At 49.7% G+C, this 22,363-nt stretch overlaps 1 protein-coding gene across 1 annotated transcript in view; it reads right to left on the bottom strand.

Annotated features, from left to right (window-relative positions):
* Window positions 1-136: 136 nt before the first annotated feature.
* ITSN2 (intersectin 2) overlaps window positions 137-22,363 on the bottom strand; it is a 103,830-nt gene continuing 81,603 nt past the window's right edge. The window contains exons 31-41 of the mRNA XM_081100613.1: window positions 13,069-13,190; window positions 11,798-11,904; window positions 10,553-10,736; window positions 8,298-8,396; window positions 6,474-6,641; window positions 5,871-6,086; window positions 4,793-4,914; window positions 4,005-4,087; window positions 2,019-2,102; window positions 1,450-1,623; window positions 137-1,023 (exon numbers count right to left, since the gene is read on the bottom strand). Of these exons, the coding sequence (XP_080956739.1) occupies window positions 866-1,023; window positions 1,450-1,623; window positions 2,019-2,102; window positions 4,005-4,087; window positions 4,793-4,914; window positions 5,871-6,086; window positions 6,474-6,641; window positions 8,298-8,396; window positions 10,553-10,736; window positions 11,798-11,904; window positions 13,069-13,190 (1,517 nt within the window). The 3' untranslated portion in view covers window positions 137-865. The remainder of the gene's footprint in view (window positions 1,024-1,449; window positions 1,624-2,018; window positions 2,103-4,004; window positions 4,088-4,792; window positions 4,915-5,870; window positions 6,087-6,473; window positions 6,642-8,297; window positions 8,397-10,552; window positions 10,737-11,797; window positions 11,905-13,068; window positions 13,191-22,363) is intronic.

The following is a 22,363-nucleotide window of genomic DNA, read 5'->3' as shown; positions in this document are numbered from 1 at the left end:
AGTGGCGAGTCCAGCCGAGGCCCGCGCCTCCTGAGCGCTCTCCCACCGTGGGTCCTTGGTTTCTCCCACTGTCGCTGGAAGGAAACTTGGTTCCATTATAAGCAGCCATTCACGTAGGAAGTCAATTGGTCAAGCTCCGAGAGAAGTGACATTCATAAACGTATAGTTTTATTCTCTTTCTGCACATATTGGCAATGATAAAGCTTAAAGATGCAAGTCCTATGAAATATGCATAAACAAGGAATTTACATAAATAATTTATACTTCAGAAAATTAAAGTTGAAAAATATTTTCCACATTAGCGTTCACAGTATTTAAAGTAAATCAAGCTTTCCCCCTTAGATTTCCAACTACATTGTCTCAGCAGAGAAGGAGAAATCTGACCAGGAGCTCAGGGATCAAGCCTGGCTTTGTTCAGTGCACGAGTGGACGCTATGTCAGCATCGGGCTGGCCCGGCGCGGCGGCCGCAGCCTTCCTCCCGGTCCTCGGCCTCCTGAGTGGCTGTGACCAGCAGAGGTCACAGGGCGTGGAATGGTTACAGCGTCACCAAAACCGCCCACAGTGGACACATTCAACCAAGTGGTAACGTCTGGTGGTCCGATGCCTCAGCTCCACATAATACTTGTTATAGCCCTGAAAATGGAAGCCGTGGCATCCAAACACAGCCCGACATGTTAACACTCATACAAGGCACCGCTGCGGGGTTCGGTTACTCATAGGGAAGGTGTTTGCATAGATGGCTAGCGATTTAGTGTGCGATAAACTACAGAGGCCCCAGCGCACGCGCGGCCTTGCGATGGGTGAAGCTGAGTGACCTCCGTCCTCCACGGGGCAGCACCACCGTCGCCCTCCCGAGGCCCCTCACTACAGGAGAGTTTTTTGCTCAAAAAGCTGCAGGTCAAAGCGGACCCAGACCTCCCCGGTGGGGACCTCGTGCAGCAGGAGTCGCCGGGTGGTAGGGCCTTTGCTTTCCTGTTCTGTTCGAATTTTCGCCACTGGGATTTCAGTCCGACCCAGGAAATCTGGTGAGTAAACGCGAGAGTCAGAAGCCTTCTTGATAAAGCTGGTGAAGAAACTACCCCAGGAGTTGTGTCTGAAACAGGATTCACACGACTTTCAAACCCAAAACAAGCCACTCCCTCTGGTCACGGGCTGTGTGGACTGAGTGGAGGCGCGGGGAGGACGGACGCGGGGAGGGAAGCCGCCTGCCTGGAGCCCTTGTCTCGTCGGGAACCTCTCACCCTCCAGCAGGTGCGCGTGGCACAGTTTCTGTGACCCACGTGGGGAGTGACGGGGTCAATACTGAACACCCTGAGGCTGCCCTTCCCCAGGAGGCGCCCGCACAGCTGCCAGGCGAGGGAGCCATGCGGACGGAGGGTCTGTGGGAGGCAATGCCGGGCACCCGGCTCCGACCCGAGGGCCCGAGGTCTGGACGCGTCATACTTTACCGTCTGGAGAGAACTGGTCCCTGTCGAACATGGTGAGACACAGCACGTCTTGGTGCAGGTCCTTAATGAAGAACTGGCAGTTGAAGTTCCACTTGGGGTTCAGTGTGTCCTGGAGGGTCCTGGTGGTGTAGCTCTGGGAGCCCATGCTGATTTCACAGTACGGGTTGCTCTTTCCTGAACCAAAACAAACAAGGACACAGGTGGCACGTGTCGGGTGGCACAGACCGGGCAGCAGAGGGCGCTGCCGGAGGGCCCGTGTCTGCCTGTGGTCTCCCTGTCCCCTGAGCTGACAGGGACATGACCCGGGAGTGACCGTGTGGGCTCCGGTGCCCCAGCTGCTCCCCACGAGCCCAGGCAAGTGTCAGTGCAACTTGCTTCGTGCTTTCTCCACCCAGAAGCACTGAGGGGAGGCATGTGCTTAGTGGGAAACAGTGGTAATGATATTGGCCCAAAACCACGTTAGTGGCTTGGACACATGACTTTAAAAGCATCCATTATCCGACGCTCAGAAGAGGCCTCAGCAGAGAGCGGGGCCGTCACCACATCTGTTGGATGAAAGAAGCATTTACCATTTGGTTTGCAGGCTTTTAATTCTGTAGCTTCAATGACATGCACCATCAGACGCCCGATGCCTGAAGTCTTTTGAGAGCGAGCTATAAAACAGGAAGACGAGTCACGTTAACTTCTTCTCTGAGAAAACAGCAAGTGCAGTGGTGACGCTGAGTTGTTCATACTCAGAGTCGGTCTTTCGGACCACCTTCACACGGCCCAGCCTCACCTGCCACTGCCCCGGGCCCAGCAGACCAGCGTCTGGCTGCTGGTGCCTTTGCCCGGCCGTGTGGCCTGTCATCTCGGCCCATTGGCACCCGACTCATCCTTCAAGATGCAGGTCCAATCTCACGCCTCACCACCCAACCCCTTCCCCCCTCCGAGCTCCCATTATCCCTGGCTTCTGAGCATCCCCCAGCGGCCGGGCCTGTAGTTCTGTGTTTATGTCCGTCTCTTCCGCTAGGAGGAGCCATTGCAGAGCACAGACTATTTACTCACCTTGTATCAACCCCTCAACGAACCAACAGACAGTAATATTAATAAAATTATGGCACATTATATTCGCTCAGCACGTGGATACCTACTAACATTTATTGGATACTTACTCTGTGCTAGGCATGTGCCAGACCTTTGTGTGAGTTACTGAAACACGGTTGCCCCATGTTAAGGCAGCTCTTTGTAACGGTCATCTCCATATGTGAGAAAACGGGGCGTGGGAAGGACTGGAGCCTCTCACGGCCCACAGCTTCTAAACGGCAGGCCGAAACTTAAACATCAGGTACCAAAGTCTATTTCCTTAAGTACTGACCGCACTTGCAATGATTCGTAAACACTTCAGCTTACAAAGCAGTTTCACTGAAGACTTCATTCTATTTAAGGAGGTACTAAAAATGCTTTTCATATGGAGAGAAATGAGTCCGTGAACTCAAGACTACCTTAGTAAATATGAAGCTAGTTAAGCAGGTTTTGTTCTCAGGGTGGTAAAAAGAGGAACAAAAAGTCTGCTTGGCAAACTTTTGATGTTTACCAGGGCAAGGAGAACCTGCTCTATGAGCAGGTGCCTGCCTCTCCTCGGTGCCCACTCCAGGTGGGCAGGGCTGGGCCTGTTCAACGTTGTAGGCCTGGCCAAGACTCGCATGGGGCCTGGCACAGAGTAAGTAATCAATAAGTGTCTGAAGAATTAAACATGTGGAAAATGCATATGGACAGGTATTGATGTTAAGCAAAACTAACATGGAAAAACTTTGATTTACATCCCTGACCAATTAAGAGATAGATCTTTGTATGCTTTATAAATGATTCAATCTTTGATTTCCCAATAGCAAGCCTTTAAAATACCATTAAAACAAGACACAATTAGTAAAAGCCAAGTTACACATACCTTTCAGGAGTATGTAACAAAATAAGGAAAACCTGAATAAAAAAACATAAAGAACTGCAACTATAGCGGCCAGGGACACACATGGGGGGACTGCCTGGAGGAGGAGGCGGACAGGGTTTCAAAGGTGAGTTGTTCAATTAGGCAACGGTACGGGCCCTGAGTTTAGGGTAAGAACTTTGACCTTAACTTGGGCAGCAACAGGGAAGATGTTTAAGGAGGGAGAGAGATACTGAGAGCAGATACTCCAGAAATGAAGGGGCGTGATGGGGCCACGGGGGACTCGTGCTACAGCCTGGGAGGGGGACTGTAGGGGCTGTGTCACGGGGAAAGGAAAGGACCAGGTAAATGGGAAAGAGAACAGTGGGGAACCTATGGGACTCAGCTGCTGCCCAGAGGAGAGGTGTGTATTGGGAGCAGCAGGTGAGGGGCTCCTGGAGGCTCAGGAGGTTTGGAACAGCCTGGGGGGTGGGAAGAGCAGCTGATCTGGAGCAAGTCTGGCCTTTCACTCCCCATCTACCCCTCACTGTCACAGCTGCATCCTGAAGGTAAGGACCCCCCACTCTGCCCCCCCACTCCCCAGGGCCCCCTGGTGGCTGGTTCCAACAGTCAGGGCCCGACCGACTACCTTGATAGGCCCTCTCTCGCTTCTTCTTCTCCGTGTCGATGTACTGCTCAGAAGCAGCCTTGATCTTCTGCACCCAGGCAGTCCTGGGGGAAGCAGAGCACAACCTTTGGGCAGCTTTCCCCGCACCTCCCATGTCAACCAGGAGCCAAAGCCCGGCACCCCTCTCCTCTCTTTGGCTAACCTCGGCTTAAACAAGTTCCCAATCACAGGCTTAATATTCGCTCAGCTCAAAGATTCGTTTGCTAACTGAGGTCGAGCTGATCATTTCTAGACAGTCCTGACCACTTACAAAAGGGCAGGCACCGCTCTGAGCGCCCGGACGCGGCGGGCACCGCTCTGAGTGCTTAGACGCGGCGGGCACCAAGCGCACGGACGCGGCGGGCACTGCGAGGTGCCCCATGAGAGGGAAGATGCGGCTGCATCAATGGCGTTCAGCAGTGACAGGTCCCCGCACACTGGGCTGTGCACCCGTTGCCATCAGAGGCGCTGTCTGAGCGCCACCCTAGAGGCCGCCTGGCTGGCCAGGCCGCGGGGGGAGGACCGCGGTCCACACTGGGGCAGGGGAGGCAGCCGGCCCGGCCGGTCCTGTGGGTGCCGCGATGGGACTGTGTCCGAGAGGCGCGAGCAGGCCTCTGGAGACCAGAGGGGCACTGGCTGCTGCCTGAGGGGTCTCAGCAGCGAGTGCGTGTGGGTCTGCCCCGGGGGAAGATGCTGTGTGAGGACGTGGCTGGGATCAGCCTCCCAGCGGGCCGGGCAGGGCACTGGTCATAAGAGGCCACGGGACTGACCTCTCGTTAATGTTGTCTGTCCGGAGGGTGTAGACCCGGTCGATGTGAGAAATGTGGAAGACAGGCTCCTCACTGGACGGGTCTGTGGGCAGTTTCACCAGGACTTCATTCAGGAAAATGGGCTGAAAGAGTCAAGCCAGAACACAGGCTGTGAGATGGGCCAGACACTGCCCCCTCGCCCGGAGTTCTGTCTGTCCTCCAGAGCCTCGTGCCAAGGGCTGTCTGACCCTCTGGGACAGCAGGAGGGGCCTGGTGAGCATATGCTGAGCGAGATAAGCCAGTCACAGAAAGACCGGTATCACATGATCTCACTCATAGGTGGAAGCCAATGAGCAAAACAGATCCAGAGACAGAAGCCTGGGACAGACTGGAATCTCAGAGGGAAGGCAGGGGGTTTTGGGGGGATGGTGAAGGCGAGGGTAGGGGGATGGTGAGAGGGAGGGTGGGGGGATGGTGAAGGGGAGGGTGGGGGGATGGTGAGGGGGAAGGTGGGGGATGGTGGTGGGGGGTGGGAAGAGATCAACCAATGAACTTGTATGCATAACCCAAGGACAGATGATAGGGTGGTGAAGGCCTGGGGCGGGCTAGAAGGGGCCAATGGGGGGAAACAGGGGCCATAGGTAATACTTTCAAACAATAAAGATTTCATTAAAAAAGAAAGTGCCTCTTGGAGAAGGAGAGAGGGGTGTAGCTTCCAGAGGCTTATTGGGGCGGACGAAACGGCCTCCGTTTTGTGAAGGTAACTATCGGGGGTGGATTAGGTGTGTCTGAGCCGAGGACAGGGGCTCCGAGCTGTGACTGCTCACGCGGCAGGGCCTCCCCTCCGCACACTGCACCTGGCACTCTACCCCCGGGACCGATGCTGAATGCGAGAGGCGGGCCATGTGTCACGGCTGCCAGAACCCCAGCTGGAGCCCCTGGTGGCTGTCAGGGCAGTGAAGGCCCAGCCACACGGGCCCTTCCCCGGGAAGGGATAAGGGAGGTGAGCCACCTGGAGCAGGTGTGGGGCCCGCGGGGACAGGTAGGGCCAGGCCCGGAAGGAGGTCCCGGTGCCGCTGCTGCCGGGACGGCCACTCACCATCTTATACATTTTGAACTGAGCGTTGGACTTGGAGCTGAAGAGCTTCTCGGCGCCCGAGGACACGGCGAACTGCTTGACCAGGTGGGTGAGGAGCAGGAAGTCGTTGAAGAGGAAGCCGTGCAGCTCCTTGTTGCTCTTGGTCTTGTGCAGCTTCCCGCTGTGCAGCAGCTTCCGCGGCCCCAGGCAGTTGGTGAGGGAGTTGAAAATGAGTTGCTTCCGGAGAAAGACACGGTCAGTGTGTAAGTCCCAACACGCACCGTCCGGCATCGCAGGCCGGAGCCGGGCCCGAGGGTTCTGTGGGGGCCCTTTCTATGGGAATGTGGACACAGCATTCATCCGCACACACGGTGTTTCTCTCCCAGCGGGCGCAGTGAGAACGGCCGCTCACACCCACAGTCCTGGCTCTAGCCGCTGAACTCATAGACCTCAAGACATAAGCGCCAAATCCCTCTGTACGAGGAAGGAGGACGACGGCCCAGAAAGGTGGGCCCTGCGTGCACCTGCGCTGAGCTGAGGTGCAGGCGGTCCACACTGGGGGAGGCTGGCCCCGGTCCCCACCCAGGGCCTGCCCGGCGGCCCGGCTCCCACCATAGGCCTCACCTCGGCGAGGCCCTCGCACTGGACGTGCGTCTGGATCCACTCCAGGCGGTCCGAGTTTTCCTTCTCCCGGACTCCTTCGTTCACTTGAGAGCAAAGCTCTTCTGCCCGCTCGAGGGCCAGCTTCAAGGAGGAATGGTCCACGTGACTCTCTGGCGTGTTCTCCAGAATCTGGAAAAGAGTGGCCGGGTCACGTGGGGTGTACTGTGCCTACCACCCCCCACCCGGGCGTCCTACGGCTGCCGCGATGTGCTGGGTGCCATGCTGGGCACTGAGAACCCAACAGTGAGCAAGTGGTCATTAGCCCTCGAGAAGCTCTCCCCCCCCCGAGTCCTTGGGGAGACAGGCGACACTGCTACGAGAGGATGTGCCGAGTGCGACATGGATCTCGTGCCCTGAAATCTGTGGGGCTCTGCCGGCTCTCCAGCGGGGCCTGGGTAAGAGGCCGTATGTTAGAGGGCGCCTCCCTCTCCCCCCAGTGACTGAAGCCACGTGCCTTTAGGGTGGACCCTCCAGTCTAAAGGGGCTGCAGCTCTGAGAAATGTGTGAGTTTGCTGATAGCAATGGTTCGTAACATTTTTGGGGTCATTGAACCTTTTGAAAAATCTGATAAAAACAATGAATCCCCTGCTACAGGAAGAATACAATACAACTATGTGGTTAGGATGTCGGAAAACACACTCGGTTCATTCAGACTAAAGTACAAATGTGCAAGGCCAGAGGCCAGAATAGAGCTGAGTGTGTCCCTCCAGAAACGAGCGGCCCTCAGCGGACGACCCCTCTGGCCTCCCCAGTCAGGCGAGCTCTTTCTAATTCCAGAGTGAGAAAGCCCTGGAGCCTAAAGGCTTCCTCAACACTCACTGGGAGAAAAACCTCACCTGAACTGAAGAGATGCGTTTACGTTTTCTACTTTCAGTGATTACCCACGTTTTCACTGTAGGAATATTAACATGTTTGGCTATAGGTGCTGCCCAGGCTTTTTGGGGATCATATAGTATAGAGTGTTTGAATTACATTCTGAATTCTGAAACATATTGGGTCCAAAATATTTCGTTTCAGGGACGGTGTAGATTAACACATACTGTGTCTGTTTGGTGTCATAACTGTAACACGAGCTCGGAAACATAGGCCTACAGTGAGCTAACATGGCTACAGAGCAACCATGGTCAAGGGAGAACCAATAAAAGCAAGTCTTGTATTATTATTACTGTTTTTCTTTGCAAGGTGGTTAATATACATCAATTATTAATGTGTGTGGAATAATCCTTCGTCACGTCTGCCTCCTCCTGAGGCTTATATTGGCTCAAGAGGCCCACATTGCTTATGACGAAAGATGGGTGGGATGTTAGGACTGTTCCGTCAGCACGTGGAGGTGAGGGGACGATGCGCACTCTGTTTAGGACATGCTGAGCGGGACACCCTGGGACACTGGGCAAAGGTGCTCAGTTGGTAAATGAATTTAAGTTTCAGCAGAAAGACTGGAGCCCAAGGTTGTGCTGCTGGTGGACCCTGGGCTCCACGCAGGCTTCCCCACAGGAGACCTAGAGGGCCTTCACCTGCCAGACACACTCAGGACTCTGAGAGGCAGGGTTCCCTGTGAAGGGGCGACAGGTTACCAAGTGATGCTTCTTTTCATTGCTCACTTCCAAGGATTCAGCCCTTCAGATTGTATTGGGTGCTCATGGTGCACACACACCCCCGCCCCCGTGCCTGGTCCAGGAGGCAGTGGAGGGAGATCATAGTCAGGGAGGGGGTGCTGGTGTACTGAGGCTCCGTCGGCCTCTGTGGCCCTCGCAGAGTCCTGCCTCTGTCCCGGCGGGCACTCACGCTTCGGATGAGGAGTGGGTAGCGGGTGATCCTCTGCATGGGCTTGAGCAGGAAGCTGGAGAGGGGCATGCCTTTACACCGCGGGTCGGACGCCAGCTTCTGCAAAACAAGAGAGGCTCGTGGGGGAATCACCGCCCGGGAGAGCAAGGAAACAGCGCTGTACTCCTGACCCTTTAGATCTCTAATTCCTTTAAAAGACTCAGAGTCCATGATGATGCATTCAGAGTAGCATAGCAGTATCTCACCTCATGTGCCCAACCCAGCGATGCTTCACAGTTCCTTCTCACAGGTGTCTGACAGCCTGTGTGATCGAATCACTCCTTCCTTTGCTTCCAAAACCACTCAGCTGTCTTCCCAGTCCACCCACCTCAGTCACCTCCCTTCTCCTCTACCCACTCTGAACGGTAGGTGCTGCCCCAGGTACCTCCCCGGCAGTGGAGAACCCGAGTCCATAACCCAGACCCTCTCTGAAGCTCACCACATTACTCTCCTTCTCACCTGTAGCCCCAAAGACCCTCCATACCTCAACATACCCCAACACCAAGTCCTCATCTCCCCTCCTAAAAGCCTTCCTTTCTACCCCTATGCCTATTAGAACTGCTAGCACCGTTCTACACCCACCCACCTTCCCCCATGCCTGGGAGTCAACACTGACGCCAATCTCTCTTCTAAGTAGGTCTTGATTGCTTCCCCGCCCCGCCCCCCCCAATGCCTGCCCACTGTCCCTATTTTATTAGTAACAAGTGCTACCATTTACTGAGCACCTAACTATGTGTCAGGTAATGAATGCATTAACCTTTGCTAGTCCTGGCCCTTCATTCTTCTGCTCTTTGGCTAATTCATACTCCTCTCTGAAAACTCAAAGCAGGGGTCCTCAAACTTTTTAAACAGGGGGCCAGTTCACTGTCCCTCAGACCGTTGGAGGGCTGGACTATAGTTTAAAAAAAAAAACTATGAACAAATTCCTATGCACACTGCACATATCTTATTTTGAAGTAAAAAAACAAAACGGGAACAAATACAATATTTGTATTTGCATGTGGCCCGCAGGCCGTAGTTTGAGGACCCCTGCTTTAGAAGGTAAATGTCCGATTTTTTATTTTACTATTGATTATTACATGAAAACATTCAGATGCACTCACAATTTTACATTTACCTAATCTGATCAATGCTTGTTTCTACAAACTTGGTTCCTTTCTGTTTCTTCTAGTTCATTTGTAGGCAGCCCCTTACCTGTCCTCAGCGCCTTATACTGAACCATCTGTGCATCGCTGAGATCATCCTAAGGAAGGCCAATGTAACTGGCATCTATTGAGTGCTTACAGAGGCTGGTCTCTGTGCTATCGTATTTAAGGGTATTACCTGGTCATCCCTGGCTCACAGGTGAAGGGACTAGAGGCACCAGGCGTTCAGTGACTTACCCAGGTCACCCACTGGACAGTGGGTGGGGCTGGGATTGCAACCTCGCTGTCCCATTCTGAAGCCTTTCTTGTTCTAAGCATATTTTCTTGCCTCCTGGGATAAACCTTTTTGGTTGTGATAGACTCTTCTTTCCATATGATGCTTAATTCTATTCACTGTTTTTAAATTAAGACTTTAACAACTATATTGTAAGAGCTTTTGCTCACTGCTGTGTCACTGCAGGGATGCCGCTGACTCATTGCACCGTGCGCAGTGCGGAGTGCAGTGCGGCTCTGCTCACGCGCTGCCTGCTTGTAAGTTACGGCCACGGCACCGGGAGCCAGCCGTTCGGCTGGTTTGATGACATCTGTGTCCACGCCCAGCATAGGTATGGGGTCACAGACACGCGTTTTATGTATTGTCCTAATTCCTGGCACCACCATTTCCTTCTGTCCACACTTCCTTATTCGTCCACTCACTGTAAGTTTTATTTTATCTTGTTACATTTTATACACTTCAGTAAGCTATTATGTATTCTTTCTGGAATAAGATGGGTCTAATATAAATAAATTTACAGTATTAAGAAAGTGACACTCTGAATTTGGGGGGTATAAAGTAGCTGAGTTTTGTAAACAGGCTTAAAAAAACACTCTGCTATATTAAGATGGGCAAAATCATGGTCAAGTGCCAAGAAAAATAAACTCAAGATGAAAGGCTACACGAAGCAACCAGAACGTTCTTTGCTATATTTGTATCTCCTTGGGAAACATGGGGATACACCCCACCCCCGTGACTGTGATTCCCCCTCCGCCTCAGAACGGGCTGGCATATTATGGTCCCCAGAATGGCGTTACCTTTAAAAATTCTTTGAAGTCCGTGTCCTCGTCGGTCTTCTGCTGTAAGAGAGCGGCTCCGTTGAGCTGGCAGCTGCAGAACCGGATGTAGGCCTGCATGTGGGACAGCTCGGCCGCCAGGATGTCCCCGATCATCTGCACCGGCATCTTCTCGCCCCCGGTCTTCTTCCGAACCCGCAGGGCCCTGCAACCAACACACTCTCTCACTTTCTGCTTCTGAGTGACTGTCCCGTGAGGACCTAACATAGTGATAACCAGTGAGTTCCGGGAAAGCCTCTGGCACCCAGAGGGCACAGTCAGGAGGAGGCGGAGGCAGCTTGGCCGGAAAGCCCTGCTGGCCAAGCCACCCTGGGTGAGATGTTAGTAAAGAAGAGTAAGCACACAGGGTCAGTACACATGGGCGTTTCTTCTGACTCATTTCTATGCCTTTGGAAATGCTATGGTTTCACCTTAGTTTCTTAGCAGTTTCTTTTGACAAATTCCAACTTGTTCTCACTCTCTAGGGCAGTGGTTCTCAACCTTCTGGCCCTTTAAATACAGTTCCTCATGTTGTGACCCAACCATAAAATTATTTTCGTTGCTACTTCATAACTGTAATGTTGCTACTGTTATGAATCGTCATGTAAATATCTGATCTGCAGGATGGTCTTAGGCGACCCCTGTGAAAGGGTCGTTCGACCGCCAAAGGGGTCGCGACCCACAGGTTGAGAACCGCTGCTCTAGGGAAAAAGGGAGCAAGAGCCCACAGGGCCAGGTGTGGAGGGGGAGGGAGCCCCTGCCCAGGACAGCTGCTGGGCCCCAGGAGGGAGGAGGCAGCCAGAGCTGGGACCGCTGATCCTCCTCCCCGGTGTCTGTCTGCACGGGCACAGGGAGGGAAAACCACCCCAAGGAGTGGAATTCCACACGGGCCGAGGGGCTGCCCGACTGGCCAATTATGTGTGGGCCAGGAGCTGCCACTTCTGACTCCACCCAATACAGAGTCAAGTATATGTTGATACAGTGTGTTTAATGCTTTAATGTCTTTGTCTAGTCAAAGTATTTTCTTTGTTATATTTCTTTACTTTGATAATGAGGTACGTTACAGTTACAGGGCATTTCATACCATAATAATAAAATGAAAAGCCCAAGAGAGCAGAGAACAGTGGAAGGTCCTTCGCTAAGGGGCCCTGCGGGGAGTTCCGTGTGCAAGTCTGGGGCCTGGGGGCGGGTGGGGGTCGGCCACGAGGGGTGAGGCTCTGCACTCACTTCAGCAGCTTCGTGTTAGACATGATGAGCTCCTTCCAGTTCACGAAGATCAAGGTCATTTCTCCTTCGGTGAGAGAGCCTGACTCTGCCATCCGTTTCTGAAAAACCTGTTTTACACACGAAAGGAAAAAGTTAGCTGAAGTGTGAATTTACAACCTATGAGGTCTACATCAAACAACACCTTCAGACACGAGCTAATCAGGTCATGGTCTTCCTAAGTAAACGTGTTCATGATGGTTAACCTCTATGGCTTCCCTACTGACTGCCATTGGGCTCCTATCAGGGCGGGTCCTAAGGACTGAGTCCGGTCATCTCCTCGGGAGGAGCGGCTCTCACACTCTGTCCTGGCCGCTGCGGAGGGGAGGGGAAAGGAACGCCTGCGCGCAGCACCTGCACCGCCAGCCTGCAGAGCTGGTGAAGGAGGCCTGCTGTCAGGCTGAGCACCTCAGGGTTCCCTGAGCAGTTTGTCGAAGTTCAGCAAAATAAACAGCGAAGACTTATGTCACCCCCAAGACTGACAACCACGCCAACAGGGAGGAGAAAGGCAGGCCTTGCTGCGGGGCAGGCTCAGGAGGCTGCGGCTTCTGCTCCGTGCTGTTACCAGGAGGGTCATGGCCAGGCAGACGATGCACCTGTTGAGCCTGTGCGTGTGTGTTGGGGGAGGAGGGGTCCCCTGGTCTCCTTAGGTGGTTTATTTAACTAAAAGCCATGGAAACAAAACTATAAAGTCTCACTCTATTTACTCAAACACACATCATCTTGAAGAACCACTCTAACAGCCATTGTCAGCATAGGGGCCACTGCTGACGTCAACAGGCACAAACATAAACAGTGACTAGATGGCAATTGGGAGATATTTTACAATATGGCCCTCGCTGGTTTTCCAACCGGATACAAATGTGAGGGGAACACTCCCACTGCTTAATAATTCCTCCGGGAACATCAGGGTTCATGACAATGTCAGGTGTCAAAACAGCAGTGTAAATAAAGTTAGTGCCCTCCCACCTACTCGATACCCTGTCCTTCCCAGATGGGGCCTCTACCACTTCCAACGGAGGCGCCTGAGTGCCTCTTGTGCGTTCTCTCTCTCTCTCTCTCTCTCTCTTTCTCCCCACTCTGAATTACCTAATCTGGGAAAAAGTTGGCCTCAGATCTGAGCCCTCTCCAACGGGCAGGGAAAGCATTTGAGAGGGTGAGAACTCCCGTCACTGCTTGTGAACTCACAGGCCCCCACCCCTCCGCTCCCAGTGCCAGCCAGCCGGGCCCCTCACCTCCACGACCAGCTGCAGGTCGTCCACATACCGCTCCTCAGTCTGAATCAGCTCGTGGATGTAGCCCTGCCTCTTCCTCTCCATCGGCTGCATGGTGTCCAGCGTTTGGAGATCAGCACACCCTATGGAAACACAGGGCAGCGTTTCAAAATAGTACTTTAGTCTTCTCTGCAGAAAACCGAAATCTGTCAGCAGATGGGCTGGGTTTCCAAATGCTGCCTCGCAAGAACTACACAGCTTTCCAAAAAGCCCGGACCTTCCGCGGGCGGCGCACACCTGCGGACAATGACCACTCGGGGCTCCCAAGCAGCGAATCAGCAACACCTGTAACAGGTCAATTTCCTTTCCAAAGAGGAAATGACAGGATGAAGGATTTAAACAAAAATCTCAGAGAGATCAGCAGTGGGCTGAGCTTGTGAAGACTCTATGCCAGTCTCACCGTCTCAAGACATTTTCAAAGATACTGAAATGGTTAAATGACTCACATGCTTCAGACCAGTGTTTGTCAAGCCACAGGTCCTGAGCTCCCCACCGGTCACGATATCTGGTTAGTTTTGTAAATAGAAGCTGTCACGTGCAAGCACTGTTCTCTGAAAAATGTTAGGTAGGTACATATGTGGGGATGTAAAATGTATTTCCTACTGTGAGCTGCGGCTTAAAACATGTTTGAGAAACATTTCTGAGGCTTTCTCAAATTCAAGTGCTACGTCAGGAAACCTACAGCTCCCAGCAGCCACCGGTTCCCAACAAGACCACTTAACCCGCGAGGACTGGTGGTCGGGGATTCACACGAGCCGCCTCACGTCAGGGTGAGAGGGGGATCGATTTACAGGCACATGGGAACTGAACGAAATGTCAGACTGGGAAGTCACATAATCCAGAACCAGTCGGTAAGCAGCTGGTGCACAGCGACAGGGCAAACAGCTCAGGTCTCAGACAGAAAGAAAAAGCAGGTAGTTCCCAACAGCTACAGCACCAAGCAGCAAGAGGTGCAGGTCTAAAAGCTGGAGAGAGAAAGTGAAGGAGGCGTGGGTGACCTCTGAAGGAGAGGCAATCAGGGAGGGCGGCAGGAGGAAGGGGCAGCCTCGGGCAGTGCCCAGGTGGATAGGGGCAGCGTCCGGACAGACGCAGCCGTACCACAAGGGGAGGTGGTTGGCCAGCACTGGGAACGAACGGACAAAGCCACAGAGGCAGAAAATGCCAGGATCAGACTGGGCTTTTAAAGGGGCTTTCTTGCCCTAGCCGGTTTGGCTTGGTGAATAGAGCGTCGGCCTCCAGTCAAGGGCATCTGCCTGGGTTGCAGGCTCCATCCCCAGTAGGGGGTATGCAGGAGGCAGCTGTTCAATGATTCTCTGTCATCATTGATGTTTCTATCTCTCCATTCCTCTCTGAAATAATAAAAAAAATATATATTTAAAAAAATAACAAATAAAAGGGCTTTCTTTTTCTGGTGGCCTGTGAATATTTATATACTTTGTATAGATTGGAGCTTACTGGTAGTTATAATGAAGGCAGCTGTTCTATTTTCTGCACATGTTGCCAACAGCTTTAAAAAAAAAAAGTACTCTCACAGTAAAATGAAAATTGAATAAGGCCGGCTTGGTGCTACCAAGAAGAAAACAGTGCCTCTGTCATGTTCAAAATCATCAAGCTTCTCCTAGGATCGTATTTTATTCTGTTCCGCCAGGGAGAACCGCTGGAACGACCGAGGTTCTGGACCAGCAGGGCAGGCACATGCCTGTCAGACCGGACTGTCAGTCGCAAGGAGGCGGCGTGCGCTGACACCGGACGGAGCGCTTCTGACCCCGATGCGGTCCATGTCGCGGGTCCGAGTTGCCAGCCGACTCCGATGGAAGCCAGCAGAGCAGTCTAAGGCGACCTCCTCTCTTACACTAGAATTTCACAAGTTTCAGGCATGCGCATTCTGCCACACCCATGTTCCAGCTCCACTATTAGTTATTCATTCACCCGTTTCCGCTACATCAGCGGTTCTCAACCTGTGGGCCGCGACCCCTTTGGGGGTCGAACGACCCTTTCACAGGGGTCGCCTAAGACCATCAGAAAACACATATAATTACATATTGTTTTGTGATTCATTACTATGCTTTAATTATGTTCATTTTTTAAAAAAATATATTTTATTGATTTTTCACAGAGAGGAAGGGAGAGAGACAGAGAGAGTTAGAAACATCGATGAGAGAGAAACATCGATCAGCCGCCTCCTGCACACTCCCCACCGGGGATGTGCCCGCAACCCAGGCACATGCCCTTGACCGGAATCGAACCCGGGACCTCTCAGTCCACAGGCTGACGCTCTATCCACTGAGCCAAACCGGTTTCGGCTAATTATGTTCATTTTGTAACAATGAAAACACATCCTGCATATCAGATATTTACATTACGATTCATAACAGTAGCAAAATGACAGTTATGAAGTAGCAACGAAAATAATTTTATGGTTGGGGATCACCACAGCATGAGGAACTGTATTAAAGGGTCGCGGCATTAGGAAGGTTGAGAACCACTGCTCTAAATGTACTCACGTTGAGTTAAACGTCTAGGGAGCTATGGATCAGATGCACTGGCTATGTTTCCTCTAATAATAATAAATGACCTTTACAGTGAGTCCTCTCGGGTGCTGTTCTGCATGTCATTGCTTGTGTGCCACCTGGACACGTGTGCCACGCTTTGGGGAGCGATGACATTAAAACCCACCAGCATCGGCCTATCTGTTCTGCGCCTCAGAATAATAGGGAACGTCTCAGATATTTTACCCTTTCTAAGGCTGGGACATATGTGACATTAGCTTTATCAGGGTGACTGTGGGGACAATCTTGTACCCCACCCCTAGCTGGTCCTTTTGCATGTCATTATAAACGTTCATTCTCTGTTCAAGTTTCCATCCGGACCCCTACCTTCACTTTCAGATGTTCTTACCGCAGATGTTAGGGAAAATGCCCCTTTCCCTTCCTGCCCTTTCCCTCCGTGTTCCCGCGCCTGCACTTCCCTCCTGTGTCTAGGGATGGGACTGTGTCAATTCCTCCCTCCAGCCAGCATCCTGAACCGGCCCTCTCCTGCAGGACCCTTCCCCATGCTCACAATTCCAGGGTCAGTATCCACGGGTTCCTTCTTAGCCCAGACGTGTGTGCGGTTCAGTGTCCCTCCTACCCCACTGTTTAAAACAAGCACCCTTCCTCCAACCCTGCTCCCTCCTCAAGCACCCTCGCTCTGGTCTCACAGCCAAACGGCCAATCCCCCCAGCTCTCCCTGTCACTTTACCAAGTTCGAGTACTTTGGTTTCTGTCCCCCTGCTCCATGGACACTGCTCTGGTGAAGGTAACAATGACCTTGCCATTACCAAATTCAGTGACCTCCTCCACCTGCCCACAACACTGACCCCAGGAGGAGTCCCGCCCCCAGCCTTTGTGACTCTCATCACCGCGGTGCTTGGTGCTTTGTTCTGTACGTGTGCCTCTTGCCTGCCTCCAGGCTCCCTGCTCTCCTGGGAGTTCAATGCACTCGGACAATGCTGCAGCCTGGGGATTCCCCTGGGAGGGCCCTGCCCTCAGGAACAAGTCGTGTGATGAACCCAGAGGGTTCCCTCGTTTTGGAGGAGAGGGGAAGTGCCTTTTGAGAACGGAGGAGTCAGGGTTTGTGGGCAGAATACACCTTTGCCATCCTCTGTCCCTACACCGTCCAATGTGGCAGCCGTAGCAACATGGGACTACGGAGCACTGGAACTGTGGCTGCCCAGACAGACAAGTGCTGCCCGCGTACAATGCCCCGTACAGAGGCCGAGTGCAAAGACCTCGTACAGAAAACCCAGGGTGTAAAGTAGCTGATCACACGCTAAACTGTTCCTGTGGGATGGACAAGTACAGATTGGTAGTTACAAGACAGGCACACGGATGTAAGCTGCAGCATAGGAAATACAGCTAGTACGATGGTAAGAACCATGTATGGTGCCAGGTGGGTCCCAGAAGTATCAGGGGGCACACTCTGTACAGCACACAACTGTCTAAACACTATGCTGTACACCTGAAACCAATACAAACTACTACTGACTGCAAGCTGTAATTGAAGAAAAATTAAACGCAAAATATATTAAAAAACAGAAATGCTAACATTTTGGATAATACTGGGATAAGAAAAAATTATTAATTTCATTAGTGTTTCATTTTACTTTTTTTAGTGTGGCTGCTGGAAATTTTAAAATTACATTTGGGGGTGCATTTGTGACTGACATTATATTTTTATTGAACAGCTCAAGCCAGCTGCAACATTTCTTATTATTTTGTTATGTTCAGACCGAACAGAATGCTCGGTGGCTGGATATTTGCAGGAGGAAGCCCTCGCTTGCTGGCACGGGTGCCGGAGTCTCCACCATGCAGCCACCACCACCTTTTAGCCACCTGGGCCTGAGCCCCGACCTCATGATGTGCTTTACACACTGTCTCTGCACAGAGCCATCTTACCCACCTGTCACGGTGCGGCTCACGTGATCCTACCTTGGGGAAACCTTTCTCATCCTGTCTCTCTTACCCCAGACTGCCTCTCCTTTGTTTCGACGGAATTGGTGTGTGTCTGTATTTTAACACTTCACAAGATGTAGCTTGTATTGTAGCTCATCTGTATATTGTCGGTATGCCTGTCTTTCCCAATGCAGTTAGGGACTGTGCCTAACACCGTTCCTTTATTTCAAACTTAGCAGAGGTCAGGAAATATTTTCCCCAGACCCACTCCTCACCTTTCCCCTGCTCTGCTCCTGCACAAAGGCCAACCCCCAGGCTGCTTTTGTAAGCTCTACTTTAGTTGATGTCTGCCTGCCTTTGCCCAATGAAAGAAGACTCCGGCAGGAGACTGAAGACTACAGGGCAGACTAGGAAAAAAAAAATCTCTTGCCAGATTATAAGAAAGCTTTTAGTCTCTGCTTGGTAAAGAATAGAAATGCGGGGCTTGCATCTCACACAAGTTTGAAGTTGAAGAAGTCCTTCACTGATGAATCAACACATGTGGACCTGGAGAAGGAATGTATCTTCCAAGGACAGATCGTGGTCAACTGGGCACAGATTCCTAACGAGGGTCTAGCAGCCACTGCTAACAGGGGCCACTCACCCACACTGCATTTCAGGGAAAAGCTATGGGCTGAACGTTCGGCCTCCAGCACTGTGCTCTTGCTGTCTGCGTCAACTGTTATAAAGGACTTCCCAGTATCCTCTCTTGACCAGTGGGCTCTGAGATCTGCCCATCCAATGGGAACTGTGTGGCAATACCCTCATTTGATCTACACTGACCAATCAGAATGCATGATTCCAACCAATGAGAACCATGCTTTTTGGAACTACCAGAATTGTGGTATTTTGATTCCTCATTTGCATCAAAACGGACCAATCAGGAAACAAGGTGGGCACTTTCTCTCTAAAAAGCAGCTGTTCCCTTCATCTTGGGGAAGTGCACTTTCAATTTCCCTGGAGGTTGCATTCCTCTAGTTTGCAAACTGTTCATTCGAATAAAGTTTCTTCTCTTTCCACACTTCAGATTGGGAACTTTGTTAACACAAAAATTGGTGATACCCTTAGGTGCTTGGCTAAAGAAAATATACAACTGCTCTCACAGCCTTGGTCATGCAGGATTTACACAGAAAAACCGTCTCACTAAATGTGAGTTAAAATTAAAAATTACAAAAAACAACAAATGATCCCCCATAAATAAAAAAATGAGGATCAGAACCCCAAGAACAGAAGATATAGAACAAAATATAGAATAAAAAATATAAAATATGTATGTTTAAAATAACCCAAGACATATATGAAGGGCTTGGAAACCCTAAGCAGATTCAATAAAAGGAATAGGCAGATTGGAAAAAGAAATGAATAAATATGGCAAACATTATCATGGAAATAATAAATTAATAGATCAACACATCTGAAGAATTAGTAAATCTGAAAACAGAGCTAAAGAAATTACTTAGACAAAAGGATAGAAAACATGAAACAGATTATAAAATACATAAAACATAAAACAGAGGACATCCCTGGCTGGTGTGGCTCAGTTGATTGGAGTGTTGTCCCGCACACCAAAAGGTGGCAAGTTCAATCCCAGGTCAGGACACATGCAGGAGGCAATCGATTGATGTTAACCTCTCACATCGATGTTTCTCTCGCTTTCTATCTCTAAGATTACACACACACACACACACACACACACACACAGAGGACAGAATAACAGGGCCCAACAAAATCTAATAGGAATCTAGGATGGGAGGATAGAAAGACTGGGAAGAGGTCATACTGAATTATAATGGTTGAGAACGTTCTAGAACCGATGAAAGATATAACTCCACAGACTTAAGAGGAACAATGACTCCTGATTTTGGTGGTGGGGATCCTTAGACTGCAAAACACTAAGGAGGAAGAAAAAATTAAAACAGAAAGCAAAAGTAAAATAACTACACAGGAACAACAATCAGAATGGTTGCTCATTTCTTGAGCCAACAGTAGGGGATGTTGAGAAAAAAAACCTGTCAAATTAGAATCCTAATTAGACTATCATGGATGAGGGAGGAATAAAGACATTTTCAGGCGAAGTCTGAGAGCATTTACCACTTATAGATGTGACTAAAGGAACTATTACAAATTGCATTTTGGGAAGAAGGAAACTGAATAAGAAGGAAAAAAAAGAGATGTAAGGAATGGTTTTTTAAAAAAAGGAAAAGGAATGGTGAACAGAAAGACTAGCAAATATATGAAAAATCAAAACAATTATTGATAGTATAAAACAATAATAATGACTAGGTTGGTATAAATTCAAGGTGAATTTTGAAAAAAGAGCAAAGAATATGCATGATAAACAAAATATACAATAAGGTAATATAAATAAAAATAGTAAATATTTCTGTAAAATAAATAGTTTAAATCTGCCAGTTGAAAGAGATTCCAGATCAGCGGTTCTCAACCTGTGGGTTGCGCCCCCTTTGGGGGTCAAACCACCCTTTCACAGGGGTCGCCTAAGACCATCGGAAAACAAATATATAATTACATATTGTTTTTGTGATGAATCACTATGTTTTAATTATGTTCAATTTGTAACAATGAAGTTGGGGGTCACCACAACATGAGGAACTGTATTAAAGGGTCTCGGCATTAGGAAGGTTGAGAACCACTGTTCTAGATCAAGCATGTCAAACTCGCGGCCTGCGGGCCGCATGCAGCCCACAATGAATATTTTTGCAGCCCAGCCAATATAACGGTATGTAAGAAACATTTTAATAAAAATTTCGTAACTTAATTTTTATAATACCGTTATACATAATTATTAATAACAAACTACACGTTCGCTAATGTCTGATTACTATAATCGTGTTGCCTTCATTTCCCTTATGCGCAGGCACATCATTTCTCTCCACTAATACTAGCAGCGAATATTTTAACAGCCAATTGCCACGTCATTAGTCTTGCACTGACTTGTTTGGTGTGCGCAACAGGAAATATTTTGCTTTCAGAGAACAGCAAAAATAGCTTTATTTGCATTACACTTATAAATGTGTGCAGTTATTCAGTGTTTGGTAAGTTAATGTTCAAGAAAAAATATTAATTTCTATTAAAATGTTCTATTATTTTATGTTAACGATGACTCATTTATTTCAGCCCCTTGTATTCAGCATGTCTCTATCGAAATAAACCTACGTTTCTATGAAAATTGAAGCCTTTGATTTTTTTCTGGCCCACATACACTTAAACCTTGTTTATTTGGCCCATGTGAGCCTTTGAGTTTGACATGCTTGTTCTAGATTGAACAGAAACCTTCAGCCAGATGCTGTTTACAAAGACACCTAATGCATAAAGTTACAGAAATGTGACCAGGGCTGGGAAAAGCTACACATACAAAATATAAAGGAGCGGCAGGGGAGGCTTCATTAACAAAAACACAACAGGCTTCACGGGTCTGTGTAAGATGGTGTCAGGACCCACCCTCCCCAGCGTTCCCTTTCCCTAGCCTGCTTTATTTTTCTAAGACCCTACATACTTACTCATTTTGTTTGTTTTCTGTCTTACCCTACTCAATGGTCTATTTTACAACGTGCTGTATCCCAGTGTCTGACACATGGTAGATCTTCAACAAGTATTTATAGAATGTGATATGAAGATAAATTCTGAGCTGTGGGAGACCGTGTATCACTATTAACTATAGGCAGTGAGAATGATGAAAACTTCCTGGCAAGTTCTTTCTGGTAGACAGGAAGAATGGGAAAGTAAGAAAAATGAGAGATCATGGTTATTATTGGGTCAAAGTTCCAGAGAAACAATTAGTGGTGTGCTGGGCCACAAGACCCCCAACGTTTGTGTTCGGCTATGGAGACTGAGAGACAAATTGTGAATAATGTATAATGGTTGTGAAACTTGTCCCACTGTAGTTGGGGGCAACCGTTCTAGGTTACAGCGCAAGCAAGAACAAGAGGCGAGCGGAATGCTTATGAAAGGGGAGGAGAGAGATCTGCAAAGATTCCGAAAGGTAAAGGACAAAAGACAATTTGTGATGACTAGTACAAAGGGGACTTGTTCAGATTGTGTCATCAAGTCCTAAAAAGTCCTTGTCCACTTTGAGGAGAGCACCGCCACTGAATAAAGCTATTCTCCGTGTGCCCAAAAGTAAGCAACCTGATTGAAAATCACATAATAGTTTTCAATCTCACTGTGTTAAGCTCAGTGGAAGGACAAGATTTTTTTTTTAAAGATATATATTTTTTTAATATATTTTATTGATTTTTTACAGAGAGGAAGGGAGAGAGAGAGAGAGTCAGAAACATCAATGAGAGAGAAACATCGATCAGCTGCCTCCTGCACATCTCCTACTGGGGATGTGCCCGCAACCCAGGTACATGCCCTTGACCGGAATTGAACCTGGGACCTTTCAGTCCGCAGGCCAACGCTCTATCCACTGAGCCAAACCGGTTTCGGCGGAAGGACAAGATTTTAACAATAAGTCCAGGTGACTAAACTGTGCATTTCCTGAAGGCTGCCGTGAATACTGAAGTTTTATCAGGGCACTAGAACATGACTGGCGATCCTTGTTTTATGAAAGAATAGCCTTTCTCCACTTGGCAAATATCTACTGAGTGCAAGCTATGTTCCAGGTAGCATGCTGCCACCAGGAAGACAGATGGATATTTGTGATTTTGTTTTGGAAATTTAAATACTTTGTGAATAATTTTTTAAACTCTCGTGTCTTTTATGCTGCCTGTCAAGTTCACCGTCCTCAGGTGTTAGGCTGCTCATTTAAGCATAAAAAAGGGAAG

This window comes from Myotis nattereri, assembly GCF_964212035.1.
Source record: "Myotis nattereri genome assembly, chromosome: 10".
In the NCBI taxonomy this organism is placed as follows: Eukaryota; Metazoa; Chordata; class Mammalia; order Chiroptera; family Vespertilionidae; genus Myotis; species Myotis nattereri.
The sequence above is the reverse complement of the archived record's forward strand: the minus strand, read 5'-3'. Positions and strand labels throughout refer to the sequence as shown.